The sequence below is a fragment of the Mytilus trossulus genome, chromosome 6, assembly GCF_036588685.1.
Source record: "Mytilus trossulus isolate FHL-02 chromosome 6, PNRI_Mtr1.1.1.hap1, whole genome shotgun sequence".
In the NCBI taxonomy this organism is placed as follows: domain Eukaryota; kingdom Metazoa; phylum Mollusca; class Bivalvia; order Mytilida; family Mytilidae; genus Mytilus; species Mytilus trossulus.
In genome coordinates this window covers 67,130,904-67,145,514 of record NC_086378.1, presented here as the reverse complement: position 1 = coordinate 67,145,514, position 14,611 = coordinate 67,130,904, and the positions used below count along the sequence as shown (strand labels likewise).

Sequence of the window (14,611 nt, the reverse complement as noted above, 5' to 3'; positions counted from 1 at the left end):
GCTTAAGTCGCATAAATACGGATTGGTGTCCCTTTGAAAGTATGCTGAAAACATTATTTAAACTTCATATAGCCACTCTTCACGCTCACCAAACGTTTGACTGTTAAAATAAAAACACAATACCCGACTTACTTCAAGTATTTAAAATGGTTATAAACAAAAACGAACTCCAAGGAAAATCAAAATTAGAACATGTAGAAGGTCCGTTATCATATGGCAAAATTAAAAGCTTGAACTCATCAAACGAATGGATAACAACTGTTGTATTCCTAATTACAAAAAAAATAGTTCATTATGTAGAAAATGGTGGATACCCTAAATGTGTCACTTGTCTGACTATTGAATCAAATTTCATTTAAGTGACAATTTGGGATCGAGACAAAATAAGGGAAAAACGTCAAAATTGTGTTTTTATCACAACACTATATAAAAAAACATGTCAACAAAGAAAAAAAACATGGCATATAGACAAAGCACACAAACAAATATGAAAGACAAGAATATAAAACATGACCACAGCACAAAAACACATACGCAGAATGCATACGTACCGATCCACGACAAAAGGATATTACAAAAATATGCTATTCAGAAAAGGTTTATAATTTACAAAGAAAAGTAAAAATAATTAAGATGAAAAACAAAGTCAGTAATTAGAATCTATACTTCAAGATCATTATGTATTTGTTGATAAGTTGATAAAGGATATTTTCTCAAAAAGGTGTTGATAATTACCGATTAGCAATTTTAGAAAAAAAACAAGACTAGCCGTTCTTTCACATGTCCGGGGTTCACCAACCTTCTGTTAAGACACTGGTGACATGTTACAAAGTCTTGGAACCAAATCAATGAGGTATTCAATATTTCAATATATGTTCCAATTGCAGTAGTAAGTATCATTATTATCACCGTGGGGAAAATTGCTTATATCAGAATTTAAATCGTCTCGTTTGAAAAAGATCCTGGTGTTGATATATCCGCTTCTGTTAAATTCTGGGGATTAGTCTAAACAGTGAAATAGAAGATCCTTATGTTGGTGTGTCTTCAATTTCTAATTTGGAGGATTTACTAATCGAACCAAATTAGAAAAGTGTGGAGTTTGAATAAAAAGAACATAACGATATATTTGAAAGTGAAATTAAAGTATTGCCTAAAATACGGCAGGATTGTGACTCATAGTTATCTTTGTACTCATTGTATATGATTAAGTATGTCAACCTTTATCCAAAACATTTTTATTATGTTGTTCCATAAATTATGAGAATACTAATGAATTATAAGACTGAATTGCTTCAATGATTTGATAAAAATCATGCGATTTATCTATAAAATCAAATAATATGTATTTAGTTTGTGGGACTTTGAAACTGATTCCTAATAAAACATAAGAAAGGCTATTAAATTATAAAATTGCATTATTTCTTTGCGCAATATTAAAAGTAGAAAAATATGAGCAAGTCCTTAAGTCTTTTTGTCTTAAAACTTTTTTTGTTTTTGTTTATTTCATATGTTAAGGTTCTATTAAATGATCTTCTCTCGACTCGTTTTCTTTGTGGTCTTTTGCCCATGTCTGGACTTCTCCTCTTGCAAAAGATCCATATACAATTGTCCCAAATAGAAAAAATCCTGCACAGACGTAAAACACATTTCTCCATTCCTCTTGAGTGTCCTAAAATAGATATTAACTACTACACAATACAGACCGGAACGATATATTACTTAACCGGTTATTGGTGAAGGGTTGAGATCTCATAAACATGTTTAATCCCGCCGCATTTTGGAGCCTGTCCCAAGTCAGGAGCCTCTGGTCTTTGTTAGTCTTGTACTATTTTAATTTTAGTTTCTTGTGTACAATTTGGAAATTAGTATGGCGATCATTATCACTGAACTAGTATATATTTGTTTAGGGGCCAGTTGAAGGACGATTCCGGGTGCGGGAATTTCTCGTTATATTGAAGATCTGTTGGTGACCATCTGCTGTTGTTTTTTTCTATGGTCGGATTGTTGTCTCTTTGATACATTCCCCGTTTCTATTCTCAATTTTATTGTTGTACAATAGAATTAACACACGTTTTATTCTGTAGATGCCATATCTATTTGTGATCTGGACTAAAACTACACTTTTAAACTTGAATGACAGTTTGAGTAGATGGAGGGCTGATATTTTATTAAAGTGGAACAGGCAAACATTTTCATTCGAAATTCAACCGCATTTTAAACCAGTGACTTGCTTTAATGAAATATTTAAACTATCATTTATATGCGTAAAAATATCAGTCATTTAAAGTTTTGACTCATTAGACAGCAAGCCAATGCATTAATTGTAATATGTCGTCAAAACTGAATTCAATGAGGGCCAACGTCGGGTTCGTCGGGTTTGTATTCAAAAATATGTCTATGAAGCATTGTTTGGATAATAACTCATCTGTTTGTAAATTGTTTAGATGGTTGATGATGTTAGTTCTACAACTGTTTTAGAACCTTCTCTCCTATTATCAAGAGTAGTGCAAAAAATTTATATCTTTGAATGTGCACTTACATTTGTAGTTAATGCCCCTGCTATTTGAGGAGCAACTATGCCTTGAATTGTCGCCATAGTGTTAGTGATACCTATCATAATTCCACCGAACCTGAAAGGACAAAATGGTTTAAGGTCATTTGATATAAAAGTCTTTGCTATAACCTAGATTATTCTGAAAAAAAGATATCACAACTTTAGATTCTAATTTCCCTCCTGTGTTCTTTATACTGCAAATTCAAAAATTATTGTGAGGTTTTTATTATTGCGAAAATGCGCAATAACCAAACTTGGATTTTGAAATATTTTATATCTACAAATGACAAAATCACAATAATAATAAATGCTTGCAATAATTTCTGAATCTACGGTATATATGTCGTGTACAAGTTGCGATTTTGTACAGGTTATAACATGTACAAAAATATTGTACATGTTATAACTTGTATAATGCAAAAATACAAGTTATAACATGTACAAAAGTACCTCATACGTGTTATAACCTGTACAAAATATTGCTTAAAAATGGTTTTAACTTGTACAAAATCGAAAGATGAGGATATATTTCTATTATGGCAACAGATGATATTGACCTCAATATTATTTTCATAACTTTTTTATTATTCCTTCATGTTAGTGTGTTTTGTCCTTTTTTGATACAGTTAATGTCCAGGGGTCGGATATATCTTATGACATGTCTTATGATCCTCTTATGACTATCTATGGACATAAATTATCTTTATTTAATGAATTATAATTGTGAGGGACCACTTTGAAGGCAATAGTAAAATACTTTCATTCTAGTTGACACTAAAAGACATAAGAGGATAACCAGGATAGATGTGTCTACAAAAAAAATTGGGAATTGAAATGGGGTATGTGTCTAAAAGACAACAACCCACCCATGGAGCAGACAACAATCAAAGGCCACAAATACATGCTTTCAAAGTAGAGCATATATATTTAAAACATCAAAATGACATTCGCCTCATGCAATTATCTTATAGTTTATAAAAAAAGACTGAGTTATAAATTTACATCAGTCATGCTGACGACCAAAAATGTTGAAGAGTAGATCCAAAGATATTGATCATGATAATGAAGCGTGGTCAAATGAAAACTATTTCAGCTTGCTTTTACAGAGTAAGCATATAAGACATTGTTTGAGTCTTTGCATGCTAGAAAACAAGAAGGAGGAGTATTACCCAAAATTATTAGGCATCGTTCTTACATTATTTGGAAGAATTTAGTTACTATAGTATCTAATGTAATTGTCATTGAGGAAATGCAAGCTTTAAGTAAATATAGTGTCACACTTATTTAAGCCATGATGGACTGCATAAAACATGCAATCACAGGAAAACACATTTTGCCAACATAAGTTATGAAACATATATTTCTGAGACTTTGTGATCATTGTCCTCTACAGAAAAACACATGTTCTGGCCTATTTATTGTTGTTCTTTATGCATTGGTGAATTTAAATGTATAATTTACTTCATTAAAATTTATTTTAAATTTTGTACAAGTTAAACCCATTTTTAAGCAATATTTTGTACAGGTTATAACATGTACGAGGTACTTTTGTACATGTTATAACTTGTATTTTTGCATTATACAAGTTATAACATGCACAATATTTTTGTACATGTTATAACCTGTACAAAATCGCAACTTGTACACGACATATATATGGATGGAACATAGCTTTGTTTAAATCGACTTATAATCAATGTGTAATTCTAAGACTTTAGAAGTTTAACGGAACACTTTTATTTTTTTTATACATCCGTCAAAAAGTAAGTAAAGCTTTTTTTATATGTGTTGGTATGAGCGTCACTGATGAGTCTTCTGTAGACGAAATGCGTGTTTGGCGTACTATATTTTAATCCTGGTAATGTTGATAAATAACCATATTAACTTATGAACCGATAAATGATAAATTTAACCTAGTGTAATAGCCAGCCAAATCTCTAACTTGTACGACAGTTGCACCAAGTTGACAACATATTGGTATTGTCTATACCATTTACAAAGCAAACTATCAATACAACTGAGCACTACAATTAAAAATTGATATTATGGTTACATATTATATTATCCGGTTAATTGTATTGATGTTTTATAGGAAAATATGCACTACTTTTTGCAAATGTTGTAAATAGACATTGCATCTTATGTTAAATTATTATGAATAATACATTGCATGTTAGTTTAAATTGTTATGAATAATGCATTGCATGTAACTAATGCCCACAAGAAGAATGAATTTTTTTTCTTGTTTATATTTTGGGTTGTTCTGTCTTTAAAGTCTCTTTTATTCACATAAATGTTGTTTATTATTGTACATACTTTGGAGCAACATCGATATGATTGACAGAAAATCCTCCTCTTCCGAACCCTAAAAATGTAACAGCTAAACACAGGAACAGAACTGCAAGATAATTCATCTCCATGGGAACGAAACCGGTGACAACAAGAAATGTACCTGCGCCTAAGAAAGCTGAAATATAATTTTGATCTAATAAGTATCTCGCAGCATTAATAACTATTTATATACGGACTCTTATATTCATAACCAACAAAAAAATACTTGGTCAACACGATTTAGTATATAAACTCTCACCTTTCCCCCTTTAAGTATATAATAAAATTATTATCATGATTATTAGTGTTTAGAAATAAAATAAACTTACTCGTGAAATTAAACAGTTGATATTTTTAGCACGAGATGCACATTTCTACAAATAATGTCTCTAATGTGTTGCTAAAGGCTTACCAAATTTAAAACGATTTTTAACATATCGCATATTGAACAATTTAATCAACAAATAACCTTTCGAACTTATCCCGCGCACTTACTTATTCAACACATTGGAATCAGTCATTAAATTTGATTGAAATAACCCGTTTGTATTATCATATCACATTTGATATTGAGTAGTACCCGCAAAATCGATTTTAATACTTTCCCAAAGGCACAAGGTAAATTTTAGAAGAAAATAACATGCCCTAACGACTTTACAAAATATATAAGATGAAAGAAATATAAATTGCGTTCTTTTGGGCGTTTCTCTAAATCTCATTTGTGGTTGTTATTCTGTTATTCTGCTCAGTATTTTTGGTATTTGTTTTTCATATAACCGCTCAAAAAATAAATTCGATAAATCGGATAAAATGTTTTAATATTCATTCACAATAAAACCAAAAAGAGTTGGAAGTATGAAAGCTTAAACATTGTAAATTAAGCAAGAAAAGTAGGTCAAAACATTAATCCAAGAGCGTATATAATATCGATATTCCGAATTCCTTTTGTAAAATAGATATTTTTACCTTTTAAATATATACCTTTCGTGCAAACATTAGTTCTAAATAATTTCAGCAACCTTTGTAGTGGAAATGTGAATACAAAACATTATAACATTAAGTGACCGATAATACACTAGTTCAGGGAAACAATGCGCATGTGCAAGATCGATCGTGATTTTGCGTTATCGACTAATTAGATACGAGATTTGATAAACTGGGGGCATTATCAGTTTATTGATTTATCTGATGGGAATCGTTATTACTGTAGTCAGATCAATGAATTTTCATACATGCTATGGCAAACTAAAAAATATACAATATATGACAACAATAAATTAATTAATTAATAATACTATCTAACTTGTGGCCAATTAAGAACAGTAGAATAAATATAAAATTCTATACGTTGGACATGATAAAACAAAATGATATTTGTCCTCCAAAACATTTATATTGCAACATATTATATTTTCTCTTTGAGTATTCAGATAACGACCAACTTCAACATTTAATCTAAGTGTGCCGCTACGCAAATACTGGTTTACATGTATATATATCGTTTGTGAATACAAAAATTACCTTCACGTAAAAATGGACAGATTCATGCTGTGATGTTCACTTAGCAGATTGTCTTTATATTCAAGAAGGTACTGATCTTGGGTCATAAAAATAAAAGTCAATCAACACCTAGGCCATATGGTATGATAAAGTTTTACCTTAAACTATTAATCTCACCAGGCGACAGTTAGACACAATTAATAAACCCTTAAAAATCATAATCATGTTCTGACAGTTAGGTACCATTAACATACATGTATATATTCGAAATGCTAGACCTGATTGCATGCGTGTATTAAATTTACGTAAGTTTTTTGTGCTTAATTCAAATGCATCGGACCAGTGACAAGTTTTAAAGGAAGGGTATATGCATGGATCGTGCAGCATTTTATTTTGATATATTGTGAAGCATACATGATATTGTATACAGAATATCTAGTTAATTTCAATGAGATTTATTAAGATTTTAAACAGAAAAAAGACACTTTTTGTTGTTGTACCTTCAAAAAGTAAATTAATATTTACACATATATATATACATATATAGTTTGGCATTTGATTACATACATTAAATGAACAGTTCTGTCGTATATTTGTTTTTGTGTCAGAAAATTCACGTTAGTAGGTAGAAAATTGATACTATTTTCGAAAAAAATAATGTTATATTACAGTTGCTACCCCCCCCCCCCCCCTCCCCTTTTTGGACAAAAAGAAAAAATTGTTGTCATTTTGTCGATAGCAATGAGGTCTTTAAGATTTAAGGGTGAAATATCTGCTTACTTGGATCTTTTGGCATACATGATCCTTCTTTTTGACAAGTTTCGCGAAAGCGAATTAAGCGATCCTAGATTCCGCCGATTACTTCAGCATTTAGGTTCAGACTGTGGTTAAAGTTTTGTTTTACATCAAAATCGTTGTCAAACATAATGGAATTTCGGGATTTTGGGGCAGAAGCTTCTTTATGTCCAATATACAGTATATATGCAGGGCAAAATTTTGCAAATTTTTATTTACATTTTCCGTATTTTACTACAAGATGTACTTCGTTTTTCCTAAACAGTTAATTTCATGTTTTGTATGAGGTTAAAGATTTTCATGCATTCATCAATAACCGTTTTGTTTAAACGTCCAGTTGCAAGTTAAATGCATATCCATGCAGGTCAAGATCATGATAATGATATATGAATATTGAAACTATTTTGTTCTACATTGCGCTGGACTGTACTCAGCGTTTGTTCAAAATGCAACAGTCAGAGTAAAGGCATTGTATAAATCAAGTGAGTGCGGCTTTTTGGCTAAGAGTTTCATTCCATATGACGACCTATAGCTGTTTGATTTTATGGGAACTTATATTTCATGGTTTGAACAAGGAACGTATTTTAACTGTTCCAAGTTTTAGCGATCAGATTATTTATACAATATTGAAAGCATAACATTTATGAACCCATGGTTATTTTTTATTGAATACATCGCATAATATAATTCTTTGCGACTATGTGTGATGACCAGCATCAACATTTTAAAAAGCTCCGGTTTAGATTGCTTATTTATATTTTCCCGACAAAAGCTAAACAGAATAAATAATGTAGTGTCACCAGTGTATGATATACTGTTTTGTCAATTAATGCCATTACACCAGCATGTTTCTGGAAATTATTCTCAATCGCCAAAAATGATATTCTGCACATAAACTTCCTCAAAGTTCTAAACAGCCTCCAGTGACTTGAAGGATCTCGTTCCTTCTTTAGAGGTCCTTCTTTGTCAAATTTTTCGTTTTTGGTTATTTGCAAGCCGTAATTTCAAATTTCTTTTCCAATTTTCTCCCGTTATTTTCAAACACTATGGTTCGAAATTTTTCACAATATTTTTGTTTCACTTTTTTAAATATAAACATAAACAAACAAAAAACAGATGACACTCAACGACTTCACAGGTAAACGGGAAAGCGGCGGGCGTCCTAATAAACGCCTATTAAACATCGAATATTGATGTGTACCATATATGACTTTGCCCCCAGTTGATCCAAATCTCGCATATTATCGTATGAATTTTAATTAAACGCTTGACCCACTCAGAATTCTAGGTCGCGAACAAGCTTTCCCTGAACTAGTGTATTGTTAATTTTTGTTTCATTTTGGTCGCTTGTGGAGAGTTGTCTCATATTTTCGTTTTTATATATAGTTTTTTTTTTACAAGTTACGCTTTCAATTATTTGAGAGAAATGGTTTGCGTTATATCTCTTAAAATAAACATACAAGCATATTGACATACCTATGCTTTGAAATAATCTTCTGGTTTGTCCTGTTGTCAATATACGCTTTTTTCGTAGATAATCCGCCAAATTCCCAGCAATTATTGCCATAACAGACTGACAAATGTATGGCAATGACGAAAGAGCTCCATTCTTTAAAAATGAAAATTATTAAGTTCGATTGCAATTTTATTTATTTCAAAAAATATGTTGTGATAAATTCATTAACATTTCAATATAAACGTTGAGACATATGTTTGGGTGAATAGTTAGAAGTATCTAAGATAACATAACATTATATATTGAAATATGTCACCATACTTAACATCGACAAACGACAATTTAAAGTGATATAGAAATTTATACAGTTTTACGGTCTTTTCGAACCGTTTTGAATTTTCTTCTGTGTTCGTTATTTTTGATGTTTTCTTTTTCTTTAACATATATGATATATTGGCAGCTGGATTGGTTTCGTCGTTTTAAGAATTTGATGTTGATTATAGATATGTGATCGAAAGAACAATGTATACACCCGTTTTTTACACGGATTTTTAAATAAGTATTCAGACAATAGTTTGTGTGCCTCAAGATTTCTCCATCTATTTTTATCGTTTCTGACTGACGTATAACCATATCACTATATCAATAGTGAAAGATGCAAAACAATCAAACTTATATTTTCAAATTTTGGTTATCGCACACATCTTTTTATAGTTAACAAACTAATATAAGAAACTGTAGAATCCCCAGTTTTATTATTTTAAAGTGAACGCATGGTTACCTCGCATAGCTAACTGAATAAATCAGCAGTCTGCGTATGTCACCATTTTGAAGTTCATATTTTGAAAGTAAAATACACATAAATAAAACATTAATGTCAATCCGTTAAACGTAGGCCCGTGCATTTCCGTTTAACTAACGCAATAATAACATAAACACAGGGAGCGATATATGAATCGATAAATAAATAAAAACTTACGCTTTTCATATCAAATTTAAGAACAGAATCCATGAAAGCCGGCAGATTTGTGATCAAGGTATACCATCCATAATTGAGACACATGTGACAACATATCCCTACCCATAATACAACAGATTTCCCCATCGCTTTCCATGGTACGTCTGAAGCCTAACAATGAAATATTTTATAATAGTTAACAAGAACTCATAATTATATAACTGAAAAAGAAAAAACAAAAATACCGAAACCAAGGATCAAATTTAGAAGAAAAAAAAGTTATAACAAGCTTCGTTTTAATTCTTTCTTGGGTTTACCAATTTGACTATGAACATCTTGTCTTTACTTATAATCATTACCTTTTTTGATGTATCAAACTCGATGTTATTCGTTATATAGATTAGTTCTGCCTTGGTTATCCTTGGATGTTCTGAAGGACTATCTCTAGCTTGGTAGAACCAAACAATAGTCCAGATACAACTAAGTCCACCTAGAAATAACAATGAAAAATACAGAAAAGAAAAGAAAAATAATTGCAGAAATCTTAAATCAAAGAACACATCATGCATGTTGTATGTACTTTAAGTTTAAAGATATCTTATTGTTGTTTATCCCATTGGCAATGTAAGTTTGTGTTTGACTCATTATCATAGATTTTATTGGAGTTGGGATCACGTTAACATGTGCCTGTCCCCTGCAGTTCAGTGATGGTCGTTTGTTTATGTGTTACATATTTGTTTTTCGTTCATTTTTAAATATAAATAAGGCCGTTAGTTTTCTCGTTTGAATTATTTAATATTGTCATTTCGGGGCCTTTTTATTTTCGATGATAAGTTTTGGTGTTCCTTATGTGTCTTTCGTCCCTTTTTCATAGCTGACTATGTGGTATTGGCTTTTTTCATTGTTGGAGGCCGTACGGTGACCTATAGTTCTGTTGCTAATTTCTGTGTCAATTTGGTTTCTTGTGGACAGTTGTCTCATAAGCAATCATACCACATCTTCTTTATTTATATTAAGTACTAAAATAATATAGTTACTCTACATTCTAAATACACTCTCGGTTTGGTGTATTGTTAAAAATGAACGAAAAATTTTATTGACTATCGTTCCTTTGGGTTTTTTTCTTGGTTTGGAGCAAGCGTTCCAAAGTTGTATGAATACAATGTATGTTTATCATTTTTAAAGGGGACAGCTGAAGGACGCCTACGGGTGCGGGAGTTTCTCGCTATATTAAAGACCCATTGGTGGCCATCGGCTGTTGTCTACTCTATGGTCGGGTTGTTATCGCTTTGATACAATCCTCATTTCCTTTCTCCATTTTATATTGTTTAATCGTAATAACCTTATGAGGTGCAGACGTGGCTTTAATTTGAGTCATTGTTGCAACGTGTCCCTCGAAACATCTTTTAATTAGAAGAAAAAAGGTTACACATACCCCTTTCTGGGTATAACAATGCAGTATTTTGATTGAATGATGATATTTTTTGGATGCTTAGTCAGATGGCAAGCATTAAAGTGTATTTTTGTTATTTAGTTAAAAACGATTAAACTAACATGTTATCGGTTTGTTTACTAAAACTTACCAGTTATGTAGAATATTGAACCCCATCCATTATCAAAACCATATTCACAAAGAATTCCGGAAGTTGCAAATGTACCTATTATTCCAGCATTTACTCCTGTAATAAACACACAGATTTTGATATTTTCAATATGTGTTGGTTTACTTATAACTGACATATAAAAATATCGTAAAATCAGTTTTATATATTTGATTTTACCCTTAATAGGCTATAGTATACATATTTAATTAGAAATTGTGAAAAACATTTATTAATCAGATGGTTTTGAACAATATCTTTAAACTTCACTTACCTACATAGGCCGTTGCTACAAGCTTACTTCGTTCAAGTCGCGGAGCCCAGTGCCCTAACATCGACGAAACAGCTGGGAAAACAACGCCCTATAAATGATAGAATGTAATATATGTTGAGAAACGTTCAATAAATTATAATTCCTTTAAAAATAAGTCAACGGAACCATATTACGTGGAGTATTGAATCTAAATAAGATATTTAAAATGATTTTGCGTGGTGTTTAACATATGTAAAGACTATATAAAACTTGTTTCCTAATTGGAAGCAACTACATGTATATATGTCCATTATACACAATTCATATAGGTTAGCAATTTGTTACACCCTTCAAGTTTATCTTTTATATGTGAAAATTTTACAAATGTCCGTTACGTTTAAGGGGCATTGTGTTATGAAATGGTCCTGTCATATACATTTATAAAACACAAAAAAATATATTTGGGTAATAGTTGAAAGTTGTTAATTGTTTTTATTTATCACTAATTATTTTGGAGCTGTCTAATATTACGCGGCCAAAAGGTTAAATAAGACAAAAAAAACGATTCTTAGAAGTGAAGCGTGAAGCTTTTGTCGGTAGAATTTATCTTACATAGATCAAAAGGTGTCTGTTATATATGAAGCATGAAACGCCAGTTTATTTACGAATATGACCTCTAACCTATCGTCAACTATGATAATTGTAATTATTTAACAATTGAACCAGCAATACAATTAACTACTAGTTTACTTTGTTTATAATAATTTTCGATATTAATATTTCAGATTTATGAAAAAATCTATGAAATACTTTCCAAAATTTAAACACAAATAACATCAATTACATATGAATGAATAAACATCTTAATAATGCATACCGTAGCTACTCCCAATATTACCCGAAGCAGGTATACAAGATTTACAGAAATTCTGGCACAGGTTGGCGTTAGAAGTGTTAATACAGACGCAATTGCCATACTAACACCAAATACACGTCTGCCTCCAAACCTATCAGCCAGCCATCCACCCGGAATTTGCGTGAATATATATCCATAAAAGAATGATGATAATATTGCAGATCTGGTGCTTTTATCCCATTCAAATTCTCCTTTCTAAAACAGACAAGTATACAATTTCAATGTACATGTATATTTTAAAGTGACTACACAATTATCATATTTGTGGTTAAATGTCATTTAAAAAAGCTAAAGTTGGGACATATGGGGATTTAAAAAAAATATCTATTACTTGACCTAAACTATTTTTTTGTTATTTTGTAAAACAACAAAGTCAGATTTGCCAATTCTGGAATAGTTTTTTTCCCGCACGGTGTTGCTGCTTGATTTGTTTTTAAAATCTAACAGATGTTTGGAGCAATACAATTTATTTGGTGTATTCAACTGGATATTTGTCACATATGAATAATTCATAAAATGTAATATAATCTAAGCATGTGAATAAGTTTATATTTATCTATCAGCTGAGTTGACCCGTTCTTTCATTTGTTTTTCTAGCATACAATCTTACAAAAGAATAACACATTAATTAGCATGTTGAAATTAAAAGTATTGTAATTTTTTGGCAGCTATTTTAAAAGAAAAAAAATGTCTAAGAAGACTGTGAACGACAATTTAATATTCAACATATATGCATAAGTGATATAAAACATTTTTGTATAAGTGATATTAAACATCTATGTATAAGTGATATTAAACATCTTTGTATAAGTCATATATAAACATCTACGTGTAAGTGATATTAAGGCAAACATATTTCGTGTAAGACTGTGAAGTCTGTTTTAAAAATATCAAATCAATATTATCGTGGCAGTTTGTGGAGTTAGTTTGCCAAGCTTGGTTTTGCAGAGATATAAGCATTAATCAAATATGCAAGAAATTTTAAAAACTGTCAAAATAAATGCAGATATCTCAAAACTGATGGCTTGTGCACATCTAGTGTTTGAGAGGTATGAAATACGATTTTTTCCCATAACATAAAGAATATTTAGAAATATATAAAAACTCAGCTTTACCTGTTGGTATGTTTGCTTTTCTACATACAGCTTGCTACCGGTGTCGTTTACTGTAATATTGTTTATAGGCGACATTTGCATAGTCAAATTGTTCACTGGAGTTTTCACCATGCATACTAAGGCTACACTGATGTTTACTCTGACAGCGTAAACATTGAACAATCCCGTAAAAAATAAACAGGCCAAAATCCATCTTTGGGAAAATAACGTTGGATGATTCTCTGCATTCTCTGAAAATATTGTACAAAATTGTTAGTATAATTTGATACACAAGTGTTTGCATTTTTTTCATATATAAAGATTCGACAACTGCAACAAGTGTGCTACGAAATTTCTCCTCTCGGCACAGATATATTTTGATATCTTAAGCGCGAGGCTTGTCGAGCTTTACACATAATCAAATTTGAACTTTTGAGTGTGGAGAAATTTCGCAATACACGAGTTATAGTAGTGGAAACTGTTTCTGTTATGATTTTTATCCTTCCTTTTTTAAGATTGGATTACAATTCTGTACCTTTTTGTGACGTCATTAGGTATGGTCGTCTTTTTACAACAGGAAAATTCAAAAGAAGCCAAGAAAATTTAACATAACATTTAAATGTCAACAAATCATTTGCCGAGAACAGATTTTCACTAGTGAAAGGAATATTTTTTGTTCTCACACCGATCAAGAAAAGTGAAAATAACCCAAAATTTAGAGAACCAACCTTCCGTTGGCTTAGCGTTGTTTCTCATTAACATATGCATTCCTCGTGGTCAATTTCATTTAATGATTTTTATCATTGTGTATGACCGATAACGTGATAACAAAATATAGTTAAAACAGAACAGATTCAAAGAGCCCAATCAACCATCTTTACCTGTGGAGTTAAAAAAAATAAAAATGATTCAATGTCAATGGCATATTGTGTTTAAAGCCATTCATCTCATTAAAGACTATACAGATACGGCAATACAGTTAGCGCGAGAAGATAAACGCCAAGTATGCGTAAATACTTTCCTGCTTCTGTTACGAAATAACGTTACTGTTTACGGCAAACATGTAGTTTGATTTTGAGTATTCGTCGCCTTCCGCGTTTTAGATTCATTAAAACGCAAATCCATCGGTTTGGAAACACAAACAATACTATAA

At 31.1% G+C, this 14,611-nt stretch overlaps 1 protein-coding gene across 1 annotated transcript; it reads right to left on the bottom strand.

Moving 5' to 3' along the window:
* Nucleotides 1-1,510: 1,510 nt before the first annotated feature.
* On the bottom strand, nt 1,511-14,226 carry LOC134722947 (sialin-like). The gene is made up of 11 exons (XM_063586581.1): nt 14,187-14,226; nt 13,480-13,709; nt 12,326-12,559; nt 11,470-11,557; nt 11,178-11,273; nt 9,954-10,084; nt 9,616-9,765; nt 8,657-8,789; nt 4,871-5,021; nt 2,540-2,630; nt 1,511-1,669 (listed from the first exon to the last, which is right to left on the bottom strand). Exons 1-11 carry the CDS (start codon nt 14,224-14,226, stop codon nt 1,511-1,513), a joined length of 1,503 nt encoding a protein of 500 aa, XP_063442651.1.
* Between the last annotated feature and the right edge of the window lie 385 nt (nt 14,227-14,611).

What these genes read in the sequence shown, in the direction of transcription:
- LOC134722947 (XM_063586581.1), bottom strand. Translation starts at nt 14,226, where the DNA reads ATGCATATGTTAATGAGAAACAACGCTAAGCCAACGGAAG. An exon ending in TTCAATATTCTACATAACTG is followed by an intron (nt 10,085 to 11,177) that starts GTAAGTTTTAGT and finishes TGTTATTTCTAG; the next exon opens with GTGGACTTAGTTGTATCTGG. An exon ending in TTAAATTTGATATGAAAAGC is followed by an intron (nt 8,790 to 9,615) that starts GTAAGTTTTTAT and finishes TCATTTTTAAAG; the next exon opens with AATGGAGCTCTTTCGTCATT.